Source organism: Lonchura striata, chromosome 9 (genome assembly GCF_050655825.1).
Source record: "Lonchura striata isolate lonStrDom1 chromosome 9, ASM5065582v1, whole genome shotgun sequence".
NCBI lineage: Eukaryota > Metazoa > Chordata > Aves > Passeriformes > Estrildidae > Lonchura > Lonchura striata.
The window spans coordinates 26,919,135-26,941,688 of record NC_140711.1 but is presented as its reverse complement, the minus strand read 5'-3'; the positions used below and the strand labels follow the sequence as shown (position 1 = coordinate 26,941,688).

Sequence of the window (22,554 nt, the reverse complement as noted above, 5' to 3'; positions counted from 1 at the left end):
GTATTCTGCACTTTTCTGCAGCGGAATGTGTGTTCTGTTCTGTGGTGAGCCTCTTGCCTGTCAGACTGCTTCCTATTAAATAGGAGTTGAAAGTCTGTAGTAATGAAACTAGCTCTTTGTTGTAATAAATGTCTCTGCCTTTTTTGCTCTTGCTTTTGTCTATTGCTTCATAGTTAAACCCATTATTTTATGATAAGCAATTAGAACACAACTTAAATTTAACACATCAAAGGGAAGACCATAAAGCAAATTAATGCACTCTGTGATATGCATCAAAATATATTTGATTATTTGGTTTCATTTGTCCCCAAAGTGTACATCTAAGAGTCAGGCAGAAAGCAATACCCCTGTGGAGTAGCACCAGTGCCTATAAAAAAACAAGGCATGAAATCTTATTTCCATTTTGTTATGCCAAGCCTGTGTGAGCTGTGTTAGCCCTGTATATTACATGAGTTATCGAATGATTGCAACCCTGGATTAATGTGGTGCTTCATCACCTTTTTGGAAAAATTGGCAGAAGGATGTGAGCCCTGCAAGGTCAGCCCCACTGGAAGCAGCACACAGACTCTCTTTCTAGACTTCAAGGACCACGTTAATAATTGTGACTAGAAGCTGCATTTGCTGATGTTAAGGAGATGTTCCCAATGATGAGGCTTAGCCAGGGCAGGAAATGATCCAGGAAAATAATAGAAAACAAGTGCACGCCACCAGTTCAATTCTTTCATGCTATGGTTTTGCTCTCAAAAGACCAGCTCTTGAAAGAGACAGTATTTTGCATTATCTTTTCAGCAGACAAACCTCTGTGCACCTCTGGCAGATATGAGCTATCAGATCAGGGTTCACGTCCCTGCAATTCTTTGTGGGCTAAGGGCTAGTTAAATATAAATGAGAGGAGAAGTTCCCTGCTGTGCTCTTGGTGGGCAAAACCCCTGCTGTAAAACTTGGTTCTGGAAGCTGACATGGCAGAGAAATCTGCATTAAATGTATGTTATGTCAACTTTTTTGATTTCAATTGTTAAGTGAGATTAAGGATTTGGAGGCCAAGGTGTTAAATTTGGGGACAGCCTCATGGGTTGTTGTTCCTGCTTTTCAGTGTATGTCTGTGAGGAGTGGAGGAGGGTATGAAGTGTTCTAATCAGGAAAAATGGAAGCATCAAAAATCATTACTGTGTTTGTTTAGTGCTACTGACTGAGGACTGCTCTCTCTGAAATAAATCTGGAGCAATTTCAACTGAATTTGAGAATTTGTCTGTAGTTGGACACAAAAATTTGGCATGAAACTCCACTTCTGATTTTATTTACAGGTTTGTTGATATGAGCTCTCTGCCACAGATATTTTAAGACTCAAGGACAAATTTACTGGTTGGACCATGAGGTGCAGATGTATTGAAGAACCTCCTTTGGCCATAGGACTTCTATGGTCTGAAGTTTTTAATTTGAGCCATGGTCCTTCAGTTCAATATTCCTGCACCAAGTACATGGCATTTGACAGAACTAAAGCATAACTTCTGGGAAGAGGAATATCTTTAAATGACATTTAAAATGGTAGGAAATGTATCACATCCTTGAAAATCAGGATCTTGGTCCTGGGTACATGCTGTCCTCTAAGAGAGGGGTTCTTCTCCAAAAGCATGTTTGGCTAGCATCAGGTTTTAGTGACAATCTCCTTGTTTTTCTGTGACTTACTGCTCACAGAGCTGCTCTGGGTGTTCTTTATTTGGATTGCAGTCAATCTTTGATGACTCCTCAAGGATTGAGGAGTCATCAATCCTTGACTCCTTAATGAGGATCCTTGATGATCCTCATTAAAGCTTTGAACAGAAGGAAGGTTGTGCAGATCTCATATGGAGCAAGCCATGAAGTGATGATCCTTTTGAGTTCATGGGCAGTGGTCCTGAAGAACTGTATCATTCTAGATTTGAATTACCCCAACATGCTTGCCAGCATTCTAGATGTTTATCTGTAAGTTTTCCACATTGAAGGTGTAGATTTAATTTGGTATTTCATTTAATACTGATGGATTCTAAAGATAGTGCTGCAAACTTGCCATGACTGGCGTGAACTCGGATTGGCATCTTTAAGAAATTAAATGAATAAATAAAATGTTGACATCCAAGTGCCTTGTGGATGAGCTCATTCTGTACTGTTTTTGGGTATAGATTGATTTATGATTGAAGCTTCAAATTAGTTTATGAAATTTGTAAAGTATTGGTTGTGGTCCACCCAGTGGCCATGTTCCAGATGTCCTTGCTGAATCTAGCATATTAAATTTAAGTGAAATAAGGGTTGTTTGGGGTGTTTTTTTGTTTGTTTTTTTTTTTAAGTAAGTGGAAATTACTTGCATATTACCTTATAAACTCATACAGTAAAGGTGTGTTACAAAATGAGGTTGGCTGTTTCTTTAACTGGATCTCACAAAATACAGACCCAATTTACTTGTGTGCAATTAGCATGCCTTTTTCCTTAGAGTGTAATATTAAATTTCAGTGAAGAAAAATTAGACAACATGGAGCAGTGTGATGTACTTTGAATAAGTGAATTATCTCTAGTTACTACAGTGATATCTTCACTGGAAAACAAATAACATTTAAAATGGCATTCCCCAAATGTGGTAACCAATGGGGGAGGCAGTTTTATTGTGTATGAGTAATGTCAACCCAGACTGCCCTGAAAGATCATCACCTACCTCATGTAGCAATTAAGCTCCCTAAAATATGGGAAAAAAACCCACACAGAACTATGCTATAATAGTATTGTTATTTAGATGGCATGCCATTTATACCAGCAAGCACAAAAAATACCAGCAAAAACCAATTTACCTACTAACTGTTCGGAAAAAACCCCACAAAATAATGAAAGTTCATCTCTAGGTGCCAAATGACCAGAGATATTTGTTTTCTCTAACTATAATGTGCTAAGATTAGTAATAGCAATTACTTTTAATATTCCCGTTGCATCTAGAGACCTCAACAGGGATTAGGATTTTATTGATTCTTGGCACCGAAATAGAGACAGTTTAGCAATTTCCAGATGAATTTATGATTTTTGTGACAAATGGTTTTAAGCAGATAAAAAGAATTGCAGATTTCTTCTTAAAATAGTGAAGTTGAACACATAAATCAGATTGCCAACTTTGATTTGTTAAGGACAGAATAGTGTATTTAAAGATTGTATGTATACCTTCAGAAATGTACATGTATATCAATAATTCCTAGCTGAGAGAGAAATGCCCTGTAGGATTGGGAAACAAAGTGGGTTTTGCAGGGTCCCCTGTGTTTTTGTGTTTATTTGTCATGCCTGCACATGGAATAACAAAAATGCTGTCAGCGTTCATGGCCTGGGAGGAAACAAATAAAAGATATTAGTGTCTTGGCTTTTTGACTAAAGTAACTTGGAAGGCTGGCTCATCATTTGAGTTGGAATAGTTGGTGGTTGTAGGTTCCTCCCAACTGAAATTTTCCATTCTATCCCCTCATCTCTGGCTTCTCTCAGTCCTGTTGATATTTTATAGCTTCATCTAGCAGGGTAATTGTAATTTCATCAAAAAGGTCTTTGACAGGACTCTGTCCTGTCAAAGCTTTGAGCTTTCCTTCCTGCTTTATAGATGATAGTTCAGGAAGCTGAATCCTAATAATTTAAAATATGGTTTACATTATGTGCTGCTCAGTGTACAAGCTTTCTGTCTAAATCTGTTCCTTAAAATATTCATCTTTCACCAGAGCACAAAAGGCACGTGGAGCTGGTCTAGATGCAGAGATAAGAGCTTGGAGTTGGCTTTGAGGCTTGGACTAGTTAAAGCCACAATGAAAACCTCTCACATCAGGATGTAGGAACTTGCTCTCTCAATTAAGTTACAGCATAATCCGAGTCTGAGGGTTAAATGCAGCATTTCTGTGCACAGTCCTAGACAAATAGTTCTGTTTTTTGAATATGTCCTAAATGGAAAAGGATTTTCCTGTTTTCCAGATTTCAGAGTGCAGGTTTGAGACCTGGCAGGATAAGAGATGCTGTGGAGCAGAACCAGTAGCAGAGATGGGAAGCCTGAAAATGCAGCAGTTGAAAGGATGTGATAGCCTAAATCTCTGAGATTCAGCTGTCTTCTGAGGACTCTGTAAAGTCTTTGAAATTTAAAGCTGGCAGCTGACAAATTGCTAGGGGAAGTCGTAAATTTTGAGGGTAGAATCAAGCATGTTAAGCCAAACAATTACTATTTTGGTTACTCAGCAAGCAATGCCTTTTTATTGTGAAATGTTACAAGTGACTGAAATAACTTTCTATATAAAATTGTCTTCTGTAGAGGCCAACCAAGCCAGAGAAATTGTGTCTATGTCACATTCCATAGCTAACAGGAGTAAGTGCACAGAACCTGAGGGCACACATGGCCTGGGGGAAAAACTGGGTCAGCCACTCCTGAGTGGATTTTTCCCCTGTGGTACCTTGCTCAGCTGATGCCTGAGGCAGGAGCTGGTGTTTGCTGGAGCTGTTCTGCTCGGGGCTGTGGGCATTGCCCCCAGGCAGGGCTGGTCCTGTGTGGCACAGGTGGCACAAACAGCCACGTGCCTGTGCCATTCTTCTGCTCCAGAGTGCAGATTCCTCCCTGTGGTTTAGAGTAAAGACACTGGCATGCGATGAGAGCCACTGGAGTGTGGGCAATCCACAGCAGAGTTTCTTCTGCTGGGGGATGGATAACCCCAGCTGATGGTGTGGGAATCAGCTGAGAGTGGCAGCATCTTGCAGTGGGTGCCTTTGGTGCACGTTTCTCAGGGTCTGGGTGTGGGGATGACCCCAAAAGTGTAAAAGTCCTCATTTCCCAGCCCGTGCAGCCAAAGGAGTCTGAAATGTGTAGGGTTGACTTCTCAAGGTTGTTTATTTTCCCTTATCTATAACATTCTCTCTCTGACCTGCTGAGTTCTGTCCAGCAAGTTGGCCATGGCATTCTGTCTGCCCTCTGAGGTAGTGTTTGCATTTTATACCAAAAACGACGTGTGCTATGTTTACAATAATGTGCCGATATCTATCATTTATGTTAGACTGTGAATCTCTACCTTAAACCAATAGAAAAGTGTCACCGTTACAGCAAGAAATGGAAGACAAGAAGAAGAAGGTCAGGACATGCCCAAATCCCTCCATCTTGTCCCCTCGAACCCCATTCTAAAAACCCCAAAATTCTACTTTTCCACCCTGTGTTCATTTTACTGTCACACTACTCAAACCCTTGTGGTTTGTAATTCCTCATACAAAGTTGGCAGTTTTTTGCACGGGCTAAAATCGAAGCCACAGGTGTGTTTGACTTCTTGCCAAGGTCTCTGAGCCCTGTGCCAGGGTCTGGAGACAGCCAGGGCAGCCAGAGGGATGTGCTGGGTTCCCACACACGTTCACTTATCTCATACAACATGTTCATCACAGATACTGCTCCATCTGTGTGCCATCAGTCAGTTTGGAGAAAATGAGGTTCTCGGCAACCTGTTTGTTGTGTGAAATTAAATGATGCTTCCCTCATGCTTTCCTACCTGCATGCCAGCATACAGAGTCAAAGGGATAGTAATGGTTCTTACGTGGTTGTATTTTTTAATTTAAGAAATGGCAGAAGTTTTTTGGATGAGCTTCAAGAAAAGCTTGGTTCCTAAGTCTGGATTGAAATTTGGCTGGTTGACTGTTCTCCAGAAATAAAACTCTGGAAAAATTATAACCTGAAAAACATTTTTCAGCCTAAGCACATTTCCACCTTCCTACATCTGTTTTTACATGCTTTGCCTGTGGTGTTAGGAGCCAAGTTATGCATATCCCAGAGCTGATTTGTGTGGATGTATAGACCAGCTCTGTAACAGAAACAAACCCCCTGCCCTAGGATTTGTCCTGAGCAGCTACCTGTTATGAACAGCGCAGCTCCTTTGCACATGTAGGCCAGCACAGCAGGTTCCTGCAGAGTACATGTCTGTGTGCACACACACAGCCTCTCCACAACAGCATTGCCAGCTGCTTTCCAAAGTGTTCCTAACTCCGTTCTCAGGGCACTGTCAAAATGCTGTGGTAGAAATTTTATGGGCAGAATGTAAGGTCAGTCCCAAAGAGAATGCTTATTTTGGTGCTTTGTGTTCCTTTTTCAATTGTTTTCTTCCCTAAATGCAGGTTATTTATTCTGTCCCTTAACCCACATAGTTATCACTAGCAGCAGTACAGCTCCCAGTGATTAGTGTGGATATCTGAGTCTCCAGGAAAAGCCACATCACCGCCACGGTTATTTCTGCTGATATTAATTTTAGAATTGTGTTTATTCATGAAGCTAAATCCCATGGCCAGCTGTTTTGCAGTGGGAAGACAAGCTGCAAACAGCCTGTTTCAGAGGTGTGTCTGGTTCAGATGCTGCCTAACGTGCTGCTTTCTCTGCAGGTGATAGAAGACAGCACGGGCGTCCGGAGGGTGGTGGTGACGCCGCAGTCTCCGGAGTGTTTCCCCCCCAGCTACCCCTCGGCCATCTCACCAACCCACCACCTACCCCCCTACCTGGCACACCATCCCCACTTCATCCACAACTCCCACACAGCGTTTTACCCTCCTGTCACTGGACCTGGGGACATGCCACCACAGTTTTTCCCACAGCATCATCTTCCCCCAACAATATATGGAGAGCAAGGTGAGCTGGGAGGAAGGGACTGGGGTTGGCTTTTCACACCTGTGTTCAGCAAAGTTTAAGGGCTGAGGGAACCAAGAGTAGGAATGAGGTGGAGAACTTGGAGAGTGCCTTTGTTGCATGGCTGGAGCCTCCTTTAATATCCTGAGTGAGGGGCTTTAGCTATCCAGAGCTATCCATTTTTATGGGCATGATATTTTCAAGGTTCACACTCAAAGTAAAGCACAAAAAGGAAAATTGAATTACAGAAAAAATCAGGAAATACTGTTATCCCTGCAAGCTGACCTGCCTTAGTTTAAGAGAGTCATCGTTGGAGGGGGAAGTGGGGATTGTATTTAATGAAGTGTATCCAAAGAATGTACATGATATTTATGATAATTCTCAAACTTTTTAAAGATAGTTTTAATTCCCAAAGCTTCTACTTCATGTTGCACTTCTCTCCTTGTGCAGCACAACTGACACGACAGTTAAGTCTATTTATACTGGGAAGTTAAATTGCATGTAATCCAGGGTTGGCAGCTTGGAACCAGCACATCTCAGCTTGTTCTGTCCAGTCAACCCCTGAGGAAGAAAATGCTAAATTGCTCTGAGCTTATGAAGGCTTTTTCCAAAAGATCAGTTCTGTCTGGATTTTTGCTTGTAATCTGTGTCCCTGAAAAACAAAGCCTGAAAAGGAGGGTAAAAACATCACCCTAATAGTGGTATTTTACACGCTTATCCAAAGTAAAATGTTGTCATCAAAGGAGCACAGTTAATACAGAATCATTATAAAAAGGTTTTTAAAAAACTCCAGAATCAGCTGGAGTAATTTCATTTGGAGATGACCAGGTTTTCTGTGGAAAAAACCCCCTCAGTGATTTTTGTGGTTCCGAGTTAACGCGGGTGAACCGTTCCCTTTCAGAAATCATACCACTATATGGGATGTCCAGCTACATCACCAGGGAAGATCAGTACAGCAAACCACAGCACAAAAAACTCAAAGACAGGCAGATCGACCGGCAGAACCGCCTGAACAGCCCTCCCTCCTCCATCTACAAGAGCCACATAGGCAGCTGCACCACCGTGTACAATGGTTACGCCAAGAGCCACAACGGGGCCAGCAGCGGCGGCGGGGGAGCCCCGGCCCTGAAGAAACCGGAGCGCAGAGCAAGGAGCAGCCCAAAGTCCAATGAGCAAGACCCACATGGTAAAAAGAGGGCTTTATTTATTTATTTTTCATTCCTTTTTATTGCACCTTTCCGGCTTGTGACCTCCTCTGTGTGGATCCAGTGGCCGTGCCAAGAAACACTCCCACCCACGCGTTAATACGGTGTGAGCTTAAATCCCAACGCTGGGCTGTGCTTGTTTTGTAAGGTGAGCCCAGGGACTCCCCATCTTTTGTGACTGATCCCTTGGTAGATGCAGCATCAGTCTCCTTTTATCTGTTGGAAGCAGAAATGTGTTTTATGGGTGAGGTCTTGGTTTTATTTTGCTTTTTGGAGAGGCATCTTGGCACTTCGCAAAAATCTTCATGGACAATTAAGCTGTAACCAAAATCTGACTACTAGGAACCAGTATTTTGAATATCATAGGTTAACCTTGTAAAGTTATTAGAAAGTTCAGAGGTGATGACTGAAAAAACAGATTTTTTTAAATGTAAAAATTCAGTGAAAGCAAGATGAGTTGAAAACAGAACTAAGAAGAAATTTCTTAATGTTAGCCATTGGAAATAGTGGTAAAATAAGTCTGGCTACTTTTGAAATCATTTTCTTCAACATTTTTAGAGACATGCCATTTAAAACTTTAGGTGAACAACCCAGTGTTTTACCATAATAAAATCTCATTTATCATAAGCTATTCTGCACACAGTTCTCCCTAAATTTCGTTTAGTAACTTGCTATAGTCCCTTATATCTATCTGCCTTTCTCCTCTCTGCTTGTCTCTTTGCTGACTGCTACAGCAGCAGCTGCCTGAACAAACTGTGATGTAGTACCCAAAGCAGCATGTCCAGGATTTTCATAATGTAGCACACTCTGAAATATCTTGAGTTAGTTTATGCATAAAACACAGGTTTTCCATGATCTATCTATAGTGTATATTTATATGGTTCTGTACTTTTTTACATGTGAGACATAACTTAAAGAAATAGTCATGAAAATTACCTGTATCAATAGCCAAAAAGGGGGAAAGATGCTGCTGAAATGGTAAGGAATGAGGATTTGCAGATGTGCTTCAGGGTCTTTAGAATTAGCAAGGAGCAGTATTTGGGAATACTGTAATCCAAGAAAATGAATCACTGCATTAGACTTTCTAGTTATTTCTTGCCAGTCAGCTTATTAGTATTCTTATTTATGTTTAGGTGTTTGTTTGAGGTGGAATACTTGAGGTGTTTGAAGCACGTGTGTGAAAGACCTGGAAAAAAGTATAGTCTTACAATTTCAGTTCAGTGGGTACTGAGTCAGCCTGGCTGATCACTTCTGAAATAATCTAGAAATCATTTAAGCATCTTATCTAAGGGTTTCCTGCAACCCTTGTGTTTGTCTAATGTGTTTCCTTGGACTGGTCTGCTGTGCTGCAGCTGAAGAGCACGAGGGCTTTTAAAATGCCAAGAAAATCAGTGGAGTCAAGGCTAAAACACACCCAGTCCTGTCAGCCAGAGAATGCCTTCAAATGGGGACAGCAAAGGATGGAGACCTCCCCCAGCTGTGGAAATGTCCCTAACAGCAGCCTGTGCAAATAACATCCCTTATCCCATCCTCCTGCCTCTTCAAATTAGGTTCTGCATCTGCACCCCAAAGTGGCAGCCCGGGAGTCACACCAACTGCTCTGCAGCAAGTCCATGGTCAAAGCAGGAATGGGAGAATTTTTTTCATATTAAAAGGAAAAAAATGGAAGATATTGTGGGCTCGAATGTGAGGTTTTTGGCGTCAGTGTGTTATTGTAGTCATACATGTAAACTTACATTCAGAGTTCTGCAGAAAGGTCACAGAGGTTTCTTAAAGGCTGTCATGAAGCAGCTCCCTAAAATAAAATGAATTCCCACTTGATATTTACAAGCTTCTAATGCTTGTTCTTCTGTTGCTTTGTATTTTCTTTCTCTGTTTCTTCTTTAATTATTTGGGGATTTGTTGATGAATACCTGACTAACCTGCCACACAGGTAATTAGGGTGAGAGTTAACAGCAGTCTGAGCACAGTTGCTAATTTGATTTATGCTAAGATGACAGTTTTTAGAATAGTCAGAAAAAATGAATGTGCCAGAAGCAACAAGTAGCAAAGGGATTTAAACTTACAGGTTTTGTGGATGTGTATCTGTTCAGCTTACTAATAGTTAAAAACTTGATGGTGCTGTGTGGCTGCTTCCAAAATTGCAGAATAGCCTGGAAAACCTATTTTTAGATACATAAATATATAAAAACGTGTATATATATGTATAAAACTTGTCTTTAAGTCTTTATTTAGAAAACCACTTAACCAAAGAACTCTTGAGGAGGGGAGTAGGAATGTATGAATTTGCAGTAAAACTTGGAGTAAGGTGAAGGAGAGCTGGAGCTGAGGGCTTTGTTTGCTTGGATTTTTGAATTGGGATTGTGATATGCTTGATGGCCTATCATTTCCTATCTGGCTGCGGGGTGTGTGTGCTCCTGCAGTGGAACTGGCTTCTTTTGGGTGTTTGGATGATGGAGCAATCCCAGGATCCAGCTGCTGGCAAGGGAGGGGCTTTAGGAGCCCCAGACACAGCTGGAGCAGGCGCTTGCACAGCCTGAGCTCTGCTTGCTGCAGAGAACAGCCTGTGTCAGTACACAGTGCTGCAGCCTGGCAGGGATTGCTGTCCTCAGGGATTGGGATGGCTAGAGCAAAGTTTGGGAGCTGCTGGAAGTGTGGGTGGGAGCTCGCCAGGGGCACCTCTTCCTGCAGTCCCAGCTGTCCTGAGCTGATGCTCAGAGAGGCAATTGGGGCATCTGCTTCAGTCAGCAGGGAAAGATGATCCCCACAGGGATTTGTGACAGGGAGGATGGGAGTTTCTGTTCTTGGATCTGTTGCCCCTGTGCTTAAGGTGATGCTGGTCCTGCTCCTTGGTAGTGATTTCTCTGAGGGGTGTGTTACTCCTTCCTTAGCACAACCTCTCTGCTGGGGCTGAGCTTATTACAGGGCTGCAGGAACAATAAAGGGCATGGAACACCTTCCTTATCCACACAGAATGAGAGGGTTGAGCCTGGGGAAGGGGGGAGACCTTAGAGCCCCTAAAGAGGTTACAGGAGAGCTGGAGAGGGACTTCTCACATGGGCACAGAGTGACAGGACAGGGCAAATGGCTTTAGACTGAAAGAGGGCAGGGTTAGATGGGATATTGGGGAGGAATTCTTCCCTGTGAGGATGGGGAGTGCCTGGCACAGGCTGCACAGAGAAGCTGTGGTTGTCCCATCCCTGGGAGTGTCCAAGGCTAAGTTGGATGGGGCTGGGAGCAGCCTGGGATAGTAAAAGGTGTCCCTGCCCATGGCAGGGGCTGGAGCAAGAGGATCTTTAAGGTCCATCCCAAATCATTCTGGGATCATGTGAATAATATTGAAAAAAATGTCCAGCATACAAAGCAAGGACAACTCGACCCTTTTCCTGAAAAAAATCACAGTACTGTGTGATACTTAATTTTAAATGTACTTTTCCATCCAAATCTACTCTCATGTATTATGCCCATGAGTTTTGAGTAAGTGCTCAAGGAAAATTCTGCCATGTATCAATAACTTCCAGCTTCCTGCCAATATCAAAGGTAGGGTTCCCCAGATTCACCACTGGTAGAAGAAGTGGGGTTATTGATCATCAATTCCAAATGTGATCAGTACTGAAATTAAGTAAATTATTCTGGATAATTGTTAAATTATTGTTTAGTCACCTCTCCAGTTGTGGATTCAGCCTGTGCACCTCTGCACTCTGTACAGCACGATGGTACATTAAAAATAAGTTGGTGCTTCTATAATGCACCTTTATCCCAGGGTGGTTTTGTAACAGCAACATCCTCTTTTTACTAGCAAATTTACGGTCTCAGATTTGGGATATAAGTGCAATTCTGCCCTTTTTCATTGACTGCATTGTGCTGTGTTGGGTGGTGCACTTGTAAATAAAGATTTCCAGTTACGTTGGAAATAGGCTGTTTTAAGGCAAAAAATTAAAAAACAAACTACTCATAAGTGGCTGAAAATTAAGCAATTCTTCTGGGTGTTTCTGGTAGCATGATGGATGGTGTTTTGTACAGGTAGAAGGCTTGGAGGTTTGATACTGGGATTCTGATTTAAAATCCATATTGGAGCTTTTCCACAGAGCTGTTTTAAAAACTGAATGGGACAGGAGGGAGCAGGGTTATGTTTTTTGTGGGTAGGTTTTTTCTTTGTAAAGGAGCCTTGCCATGTAAAAAGAGCTGTAAGCGGAAATCCTGTCCCATTCATGCTGTCCTTTATGAATTTCAGTCTGAGTCACTTCCTTCTCATGCACTCAGTGGCTCCCTTCTTGGTCATGCACTGATCTGGTAGTTCAAGAAGTTCTGTGTGTGGCTGCAAGTACTGTGGGAACATAAGCAGTTTTGAGCATTCTGACAATGCTTTTGCCTATTTCCTTATAAAATATTTTTTTTTTTCCGTCTCTTCATATGAGATAAAATCTTAAAAAAAAAAAAAATCCTTTTTGAAGTTTGAAGAGCTTAAGACAACCAAAAGTATAAAACACTTCAAATGGGTAAAAGTGGGAAGTGGGCAATGGATTTTTGTGTGCAGGAGCTGGGTGGGAGCTGGGTGCCAGAACAAACAGACCCAGCCTGGGCAGGGAGCTGGCTCCAGGCTAGTCATGTGTGCCTTTGTGAAAGCATTCCTAAACAAGGTTCTGTCCTCATTTGAGAAGATCTGGCTTCAGATCAGCCCTTCTAGCTCAGGAGTGTGATGAAGATGATGCCGAGGAGGAGCCTGGAAGCCTGAATATGTCCCACCTGCTGCTCCTGGCTCCTCCAGCAGCACCCAGACCTGGCAGGCACCAGGCAGGGTTGAGTCCTGCCCAGTCCTTTGGTGCCCACTCACTGACCTGTTGTCTGTGAGGTCATCCAACTCAGATTTGAAAAGCACATTTGCTTTCCCAGTGAGGAACACTGTGTTTGGTGTGCACTTCACTGCACATCACATTGATGTGCTTTACTGGTGGAGAAGGGAGGAAAAAACATGAGAATCATTTAATAGTTTAAAGAATTGTTGCAGGCTGTTGACAGATCATAAACTTCCACTGTCATATGTGTACAAACCTCAGAGGTGTTGCTTTACTGTTGTGGAGGTTTTGTAAATCTGATTTTGTGCACTGAAGCCTCCAGCTACTCAGAAGGGTGAAGACCATGGCTGCAAATCCCTGCTGCTCAAAGTTTCTCAGGAGATGTGGGTAGCTCTGTGTGCTCCTTTCTTTCAGGGCAATGCATTGGGAATACACAGAAAATGGGCTTAGCAAGAGAAATTCCTAACAATGGTGGTTTTAATTTGAAAACATTTTAAAGTAAGTACTTAACTTGGCAAAGCAGAAGTTCTGAGGTGAAGTACCCTCAGGTATCCCTGAATGGGGTGGGATGTGCTCTGCAGGAGTGGGTGACATATGAGAAACCAGAGCTGAGGTGTTCTTGGTATAGCCCCATCCTGTTCTCTCTCAATCCTCCACGTAACATTTAAATATACTTAGGAAAAGCGTGTGGCTTTTTTCTATTTTTGTTTAACTGTATCAAGTTGTTTTAATCCAGAGCCTGTGAATTAAAGGTAAATTGTAAGAGCTGTGATTCAGTGCAGACAGGAACAAGGCGAAGTTCCTCTTCTTACTCATTCTAGATCCTGTCAATTCTTTTCTATTTTGGTCCTGAATCCATCTTGCTTATTGAGTCATACATTTATCTGTGCCTGTATAGCCTATACATCTAAAACCTTAGAAGAGTAGTTTCATCACTTTTGGTCCATGTAAGCAAAGAAGCTGAGAAACATTGGCAATACATGTTATAAATTTTATGTTCTTTTAGCTGGGAGCTGATGATTTAGTACATGCTAAAACACATTTGTTATATCAGTGTAGAAATGTTCTGCAGAGAAAATTGATCATAAATGTTTTTTTCTGCTGACATACAAAATACCCCTATGTTAAATGCAGCTTTTCTGTGTCCCTAAATGTACTTGCTTCTATAAAACAAGGAGTTTCAATAAGATTGTCTCTTGAAAACAATCTGTCAAAACTGACACAGTGATTTTATTAATAGCTTTGAAAAAAACACACAGAAGAGTAAAATACATCTGTCAGGTTGAGTGAATTTTAGTATTATACCAAATAATGCAACATGAAACATAATATTTAGTAGAACCAGAGACGTGTGGAATCTTGAGAGGATAGATCAGCATCAAACATGAATTCCAAATGGTGTTACTGTTCCTACTGCATTTTTAAAATAGTTTTAGCCATTAATACTACTTGTCTGAATGCTTCAGACTTATATCTCATTAGAAATAGATTTTGTGTGCTCTGTGCTGTTTTTCTGTAAGGTTTAATGCATGAGAGGAAATGGGATGCATTAATTAGGGCATAGTCTGAACTTGAGAAACCAGTGTTCATTTGAGACACCCAAAATTTCCAGTGTGATATTCTGGTGCCTTGACCTTATCTCCCACATCATGACTGAGCTTGTGCTGTTGTTTGCTTCTATTTGGAAGTCTGCCTGCTTTTTCAAAAGTCTTTATCTTTGGTATTTTCTCTGAAATAATAAGCTGTGAATTGCTTGTTCAGGCAGTAAACAAAGTGATTATGAGTGTCAGGTAGACTGTTGTGTACCAGCTTGAACTCCATTAGCTGGGCCACACAGATTCTCAGCAAATAATATTTTTGCCTAATAGTAACATAAAGTAACCACTTAAGTGAGCTTTATATAGACTGATGGCTGTATTAGAAACATATTGCAGGGTTCAGGTAGAGTACATTCCCAAGTTCTGCCTGCCTGCAAGAATTTATCCAGATCAGGCTTAATTTGTGACTTATCTTCTGCAAAAAGAATGGCTAAAATGTTTATCCAGCTTCACTGTAATAAACTCTGTTGAGGGAGAGGAACAAATCTGTTTCCTCTGCTGTCTTGAAGCTTAACTTAAACCATGGGGGCTTCGATGGAGAAGGGTAAAAGCTGAATATCACAAATGGTGCTGGAAAGCAAGTCCCTGCCCAGTGCACTCCCTGCCTCTGCCATGGCTTTGCCCAGTTCCAAACCCAGCAGTGTTTTGCTTTGAGCTGCCTGTGGGTACTTCCTTCTCAGGCTTCTTGACCAACTCTTTCCTAGAAGTTGCCTGTGTGCAGATAATTTCCAAGAGTTTGCCATCCTGTGAGATCTTGTCTCCTGTCACAAACAGGGAGGTATTCTCTTGCTCTATCCATACTGCAGGAACGAACCCAAAGTTTATGGGAAGCCTGAATGCCATGGCAGCCCCCCTTCTTTCACAGCACACTGCTTTGTGAGCACAGAGTTCTGCAAGCTGGGAAGGGCTGACACAGGGAGAGAGGAGATACACTCTATTTTTATGCACTTATCTTGAAAGACTAAAGAACCAGCTCCACAACTTTGGCACCAGAAGTTGCAGATAAGGGATTCTTCATCAGCTAAGTGGGAGCATGTCTGAATTAAATTGCACAATATTCTCCCATCTTCAGTGTCAGCTGTTAAAAAAGGAGAATGGAAATGCTTCAAACTTGGTTTTGTTCAGACTTTCACCTGAAAATGGAGAGTGGCAATGTGGATACAAATGATCCAGCGTGGTTATGACGTGGTGGTCTGGGCATCCATGGCTGTGAGCCACCCATGGGGCAGAATGGGTTACCACAGTTCTGGTTGCATTTTTCAGTCTCATCACAGCAGCTGTGACAAAATAAATGGCACTGGAAGCTCCCTAATCTTCCTAAGTGTGCCAGCTAAAGGAAGCACAGCTCAAAGTCCACCGAGGAACATGTAGGGCATATCTAGTAAAGAGTGAGGGAATCTGGCTCCAGGGCTCATGTTTGACCTTATTAGGGCTTATAAACCCTTTTGGCAGTGGCTGGTGTTTTACCTCAAAGCTCTTTTTCCCAATCCTGATCAGTTTCTATAGGCTCTCATATTTTTATTCCCATCTGCTTTATCCCTCCCTTGCCTCATTTTTCCAGCAGGATCTCCTTGGCAGGGTGAGCTGGATAAATTGTCTGCTCCATCATTTATCAGAAAGTCAGTGCTAAATGACGTAAGGCACAACCTCTTCTCCCAGAGGATCTTCATATTATCTCAAGAATTTGCAGCTTCTGCTGCAACTGACAGTCAAATCCAGAAGACTGAAATCTGAACCTTTTTCCCAGGAGTTTACATAATTTATGGATACCCACCCAACAGCAAAAAAAAAAAAAAAAAAAAAAAAAGGTACAAACTACATTTTTATCCTGTTTAAATGCTCACTGATTAAATGCCTGTGATGAGGAGAAGAGTTACACCAAGACCTCACAGCTTCAGAGCAAGATAAGCAGTGTATCCTCACCAGTTAGGAGGAGATAACATGGACCACCGACAAAGGAAGGGAACAGTGTTTCCCTTATTTGGCAATAGCTGGGACATGGAGCCAAAAGGGAGAGGGTATTTATAGGGAAGAGGTAGAACATTTCCTCCCTCCAGACTATAAAAAACAAAATGTGTTTAAGTCTAAGGATTTAATGAACAACACTTATTTGTATAGCCAGATGTTCTGAACAATGTCTGTCTGTATTTCCAGCTGGATTTGCAAAGGTGGTGAAATGAAATTTCATGTCCCCCTGAAGGTAATGGGATTTGTTTACTGAACTCCTTAGGCTGTGCTTCAAACCCTCTCAGTTACTCTTCCTTTTCTGAGGAAGGGTGGAATTTGATTTCTGAAGTTTTTGTGGCATTCAGTATATTTGCTTTTAAAGGGATGAGGTCACCCCTTCATGTAGGGTGATGCTTTGAGTGTTGCAGTTAGCAGAAAGGTTAAAAGCTGTTCTAAAATGAAGCAGTCATTTCCGTTTTCTTCAAGGTTTATTATAAAAGATGTTGTCCTGAAGTTTTAATTTGGTTTTTGTGTTGGTTTTTGTTTTTTTTTCCCTTGTTTTTCTTTTCCCCTCTAAGGAGTTGTACTTAGAAACAGCTGCTTTGATTTACTGCAATTCATGTGACTTGTGCCTCAGTTTCATTTCAGCAGTGAAATCCAGAATGAGCTGAAATTCCTGTAGGTCTGTTGAATCCTCCCCAGCAAGGAGTAATCAGGTGGATATTTCTGTGAAATATTTTAAATATTTGGAAGGTTTCTTAGTGGTCAGACTGGTTGTGCTAATATCCAGGATCACATTTTGGCCTTGTCGCATACAGGACTGCTAATTGCCCATGCACTTCTTTCAGCTCGTGAGGAGGAAGTTGGTACAGACATTATAGATCAGGCTTTTTAAATATTCTTGAAATCATTCCTCCCATTTCAGGCGTGAGAGAGCACAGATAAGATTACATCAGCCTTTTTGATTTCTGCATTTTATAAATTTAGCCCCCAATCTTTATTAAATGTTCTCTTTAATATCCTTCTAGCTCATATAGTCATAGTTCATCCTTCAGACATGACTGCAAAACAATTTAGGCTGGGATTGCTTGAGTCAGTTGATTGTCATCTGCCATGAGGAAGATAATTTATTTCTGTTCTGCTGTCAATCTGTAGGTGTTTGGGTTAATTTAAAGATGGGAGGGGAAGCTCTTTGCCTTCCCCCATCTCTGAGCTGTGGTACCTGGGCTGAGTGGAAAGAGAAAGATGTTATTTGGTTTCTGGGATTACTATGATTGCTTCCACCACTCATTGCAATTTCAATGTATCAAACTTTTCATCTGGAAAAATAGGTCAGTAATTTATATTGGTGATAGAAGAACTTAGGTTGGGGCTTATTCAAAGAATGTTGTAACTGCAGCCCCTCACTAGGTTGCCACTGAAAAATCCCAGTGTAGGCTTCATAAAAAATCTTTGCCTTTCTAGCATCATAATTTGGAATGGTTGTATTAAAAAAAAAAAAAAAAAGCTTCAACTTTTATTCCTGTGGAATCTAACATCTTTTAAAGATGTGCAAATAGTGTAAGTAGTGCAGAGAAATAAAATTTCTCTTTAATGTAAATGCTTAGACAAAAGAACAGTGAAAAGATTACACACCTCCTGTTTTATCCTGTTTTAGGGCAAGTTTTCCCTGCTTACTTTCTCACAGAGGATGAATAGCCTGCTTTGCTCTGACTCTGTTCCTGAAACTGAAATGGTGGTTATTGCTAAAACCCAGCATCCCAAAGCACTTTGAACTGCCCACCATAAAGAAGACATCTCTGCTTTGATTTGAGCAAGGTTGAGGAGCTGTGACTAAGGGCAAAATTTGGCCTGCAGTTATTTTTTTTTTTAATTTCTTTAGTTCATGATGGGTTCTGCTGAGCCTCTGCACTGGGGAAGTGCTCTGCTGCCTTCCTATTGTTGTAGCAAACTCGGTGGCTTTATGAGGTTTGCTGCCAAGGAAGTTGTTAATTTTGGCTGAGGAGCTCTGTTTAATCCCCAACAAGTTTGGAACTCCTATGGAGTCTGTTTTGGCTGTGCTGTGTGATTGTTTTTCTGTGCAAATATGCAGTTCTGCAGGTTATTTTGCTAGTTATGTGTTTGATCAGGAAAATGCTCTTATTGTGTAATAGGCAGATTAGCAAAGGGTTTTATGGACAAAATTGCCTGTGGTCATATTTTTGAACATCAAGAAGTACATTTTGCTTTGTGTTCAGTACTGGTGCCATTGTCCCCCTACACTGGGGATGGTATCAAGGGGGAAAATATTTCCTCACTGGCATGGGGCAGCAGACACAGGATTTTAAAAGCCACTCTAAAATGGTACAATGGAGACTTGTTAGGAACTGTGCTTTCCACCTCAGCTCTTGGAGAGTGCAGGGTTCAGCTCTGCCCAGCAGGACTTGGTGTGGCTGTCCCAATGGGACACTCAGGAGTGACAAAGCCACACTGGGATGGGATGCAATGGAGCTGTCAGTGACCCAGCTGGGAAGAGAAGACTAATCCTTGGTGCTGTCAGACTTTTTGTCAGTGCAAGGAGGAGTTGTGAGCCTCCTTTACTGTGTGTTCATGATGCCCAGGCTCCTGCTTTTGTTTTGGAGAGGAAATCTCTCTGTAAATGCCAGGTGGTGTAATTTCATGGCTGGTGTCAGAGCCAGCTTCACATTTGAAGAAGCCCGGGTATCTCAGCCATGCTGCTGACCATCCCCTGCCCCTGCTTTGAGCTGGAGAAGCCTGTAGAGTTTTTATGGCCGTGTCACCTGAGGCAGCCTGGGGTGCTGCTGACAGCAAGGTGCAGCTCTGCAAGTAGGTACATCCCTTCCTGAATGACCGTGGGTTCCTCAGCCTGGAGAACACAGGCAGTCACAGGGAATGAGGGGAAATGAGAAGGACAAAGCATGAAGCAGCAGAGAAATAAATTGAAGGAATTAAGCATAAGGAAATTCCATGCATCCCAGCTATTGTACAAAATTCTGAGGAGTGAGCAGAACATCATTGTTCCAAGGAAAAGGTTAGTGCTTGTTGGCCAAGTTTGTAGTGAGAACAAAACATCAGCCTTCTACCTGGAAAGTGGGAGTCAGGAGCTCCAGGAAAGTTTTAGGAGGGACTTTCAGTCTCTTTGTCAGATACTTGACCAAAAAATAAAGGGATGGACACTGCTTGGTTTATCTGCAAAGCTTTTATTGTCTTTCCAACCCCACATAGGGTGCAAGCTGCTGTAACGGGATAGCAAAAGGGAAGCTGCTGAAAATAAAAAGAAAAAATATTTTGACAGAGAAAAGAAGCTAAAGCAGGTCAAAATGATGAAAAGAGAGCACTCCAAGAGGAGGTCCTGCTGTAAGGGGTTTGTTGTTGCAGCAGATTCAGCTTGGGCTTCCTCTGTTTCTGTGGGTTATGTCATTGTTTGGTTTGGTGTTCCTTCAAACCCAGCCAGCTGCAGCCATCCCCAGTGCACTGCCTCTGTTATCTGCTCTGGGAGATGCACAAAGCGCTCGCTCGAGATGTCAGATGGAAGTGATGGAGATGGGGGGGTTGCTGTATTTTACTAAGAAAGCCTTTTCTGCCTTCTAATGGACCAACTGTGTGTTCACAGTAGGAATTCGCTCAGATCTCCAGCCAGTAAAGTAGGAGTTGTTTTTGCTGTCTTCCAGCAGTAGCAGTGAAGAAGCAGAGAAAAACAAACCCAACATGTCTCTTACCCTCCATTTGTCCCTTGCATCCAGCCTTTTATTTCCCTTGCTGATTGCTACTGATCTTATTTTCCTTCCTCCATCCCAATGAGAAACATAGATCCAAACAATAATGGGGGGCAGGGAGGATTGGATGCCCTCACATTTATTTTTAGAACACTTTCTAGCCCAGGTGACTTCACTATGTACATCTGAATGCTCCCACATCTGATCCTGATCCATGTGATAGGAAGTGCCTTTGGTTAAAGAAGGATGAGCTGTGAATTTGCACTCCAGGTATTTTGCAGTATCCCCATGGACAATATGATACTGAAGCAGTCATGGTGAAACTAGCAGATCAATAAATATGGGCTGTGGCCAGGATATCTCTGAAGTGTGGGATTAAATTCATGCCTAAATCACAGTGGTGTTGAGGCAAAGCACTTCAGTTACCCTTTGCTTTATTGTCACAGTGAATCAGGATGACTAGAGATTTGATTTTTCTGATTTTAGATCTGAAAATGTGCCTTTCTGGATTATATACAGGGGTTTTGTTTGTTCGGTTTTGTTTTTAATATCTATATATGTTTTGGTCTTTAAGGAAAAATGAAAGATAAACTCCTAGACATTAATTAATGTATGCTAGCAGGGGAAATCAGATAGCAACAGTGGGAAGGCACTTAGAAATGGAAAAATTGTGATACACTCATGCACAGCAATTTTTAAAGAATTAGAACTTGTTTTAACAATTGTATCTAAAGTTGGATAACATCAATCTACCTTTGTCAGGGTAGAGAGATTGTCATGGTTGTGTTTTATCATTGATCTTTTTTATTAGCTTTCATGTAATGAACAGAAATTTGAGATATTTAACATTTAGAAAACTTGTCCAGGCTTCATTTATAATCTTCCTTGGTGTCTAAAAGGTTCACATTGATTGGTGTGATTGACTGTTTTGAATAGAAATATTTTTTTTCACAAGTTTTTTATTCTGAAGGGCTCTCTGTTCTGACCAGCTGGGGAGGTTTTTTTAAAGCCCTGTGTGTTCAGTGTGACACTGGATTTGCCCTTGCCAGTGTCACATCTGTATCCTGGCAGTTTATCCATGACCCTGCCCTGTCCTGGGCTGCCTCCCTGGCAGACTGGAGAGCTGCATCAAACTGGATTAGGCAGGAATTTGTCCTCGCTCTAATTTTATTCAATATTTTCATTAAGGGCTTGAAGGATGGAATAAGGATTGAGGCTTATTAAATTATAGTCCATATCAGGCTCTGAGAGGGTTGAGAGTGCTTGATGGGTCAGGGAAGGGGAACAGGACAGGAGGAGAGCTCTGTAATGGCCTTTAAAGAAAAAGTCTGATCAAGGCAAGAGCCATCTACTGTACTGCAGCTAGTTGTTCTCAGACCTGCTGGTTTTTTAATTAGGTGGTAGTTCTGGGAGGAATAGGAGGTTGCAAGCAGCAAGGGTCAAGTTATTCTGTAGACAAAGAGTAAACTTCTAAGCAAGCTCTGTAAATGGGTTCTTAGTTCTGGTGCTGCCGGGACCTCAGCTGGCACATGGTGGGCAGGGCTGTGCCACATCCTCTGAAGGATGGAAACAAATTTTAAAAATGTGGCAGAGGACAGCAGCAGGTGGCGTCTCTTACATACATGTGTGGAGAAATGAGCTTGTTTTGTTAAAGAAATTCCTGCAAGTATGTGAAAGGTGGCAACAAAGGAAGGGGTGGTGAACTCGCCTGGGGCAGATGTGCAGGAAAGAAGGAATAAATTTCAGATGCAGCAGGGAAAATTGAGAAGATCTTCCCTGTGATGATGAGTTAGATGCTGTGGGGGTTTTCCTGGCTGAGAAGTTTGGAGATGACCATGATCATGGGGCAGGAGGTCATTTATTTAATTGTCCTTTATTTTGGGAGAACGGGCCAGGGAGCAGTCTCAGAGAAGCGGTTTGGGCGTGGATGAGCATGTCTCAGTGTAGGAGGATGGACTCGGTGACTTTGTCACATCCCCTCTGGTCCTGTGACTCAGCTGCTGCGTGACATCTGCAGCTTTAGGTTTGTTCTTGTACAAGGAGCTTGTTAACTTACATTTCTGCAATTCCCTGGAAGTCTGTATGTGTTCTCCTTGGTGTCTTCAGCTTTGACACGGGCAGGCAGCTCGCAGAGGAGCTGGGCTGTGTTTTGAAGAACTCCTTTTCTCGGGGGCTGTAGGTTGTGCTGTACGTGACTGATGAAAGATCTTTCCCAGCATTAAAGGCGGTCACAGCCCCGATAAATCTGGAACAAATTCTGAGAAAGCATGTCATGTTATGACTGGCATATCTGTGAGCTCTGCTTGAGAATTCGACTCAGAGTGTGCAAAGTGCTAGTGCTGATGTCATTCCCTTGGAATGGAAAGGCTGTTGAAACAGTAAATACTTTCTGTGGCCAGAAGCTAAGTCTTGAGCTGGACCTTTTCCTCTCTTCGAAGGAAAGAATGCAGAACAAACCTAAAATGTGTATTTGCAATGGGAAAATCTTAATTAGTTTAGAGCTTTTAGCTATTTCAAACCATTTACATACACAGCTGCTGTTCATGCAAACATGTAAACTACTGATGGAAACTTCAAACTTGCCTTGAACTGACATTTTTTCCCTGTTTTTTAAAGCTGTGCTTGGTGTTTTGGTGTTTAAAAGTATGGTTGGAAAGGTCT

General features: G+C 42.0%; 1 protein-coding gene across 4 annotated transcripts in view; it reads left to right on the top strand.

The window, feature by feature from the left end:
- Nucleotides 1-22,554, top strand: part of FNDC3B (fibronectin type III domain containing 3B) — a 188,077-nt gene that overhangs the window by 93,445 nt on the left and 72,078 nt on the right. For all 4 annotated transcript variants that reach the window (XM_021548251.3, XM_085587356.1, XM_085587357.1 and 1 more), the window contains 2 exons: nt 6,391-6,634; nt 7,533-7,817. In XM_021548251.3, the coding sequence (XP_021403926.1) occupies nt 6,391-6,634; nt 7,533-7,817 (529 nt within the window). The remainder of the gene's footprint in view (nt 1-6,390; nt 6,635-7,532; nt 7,818-22,554) is intronic.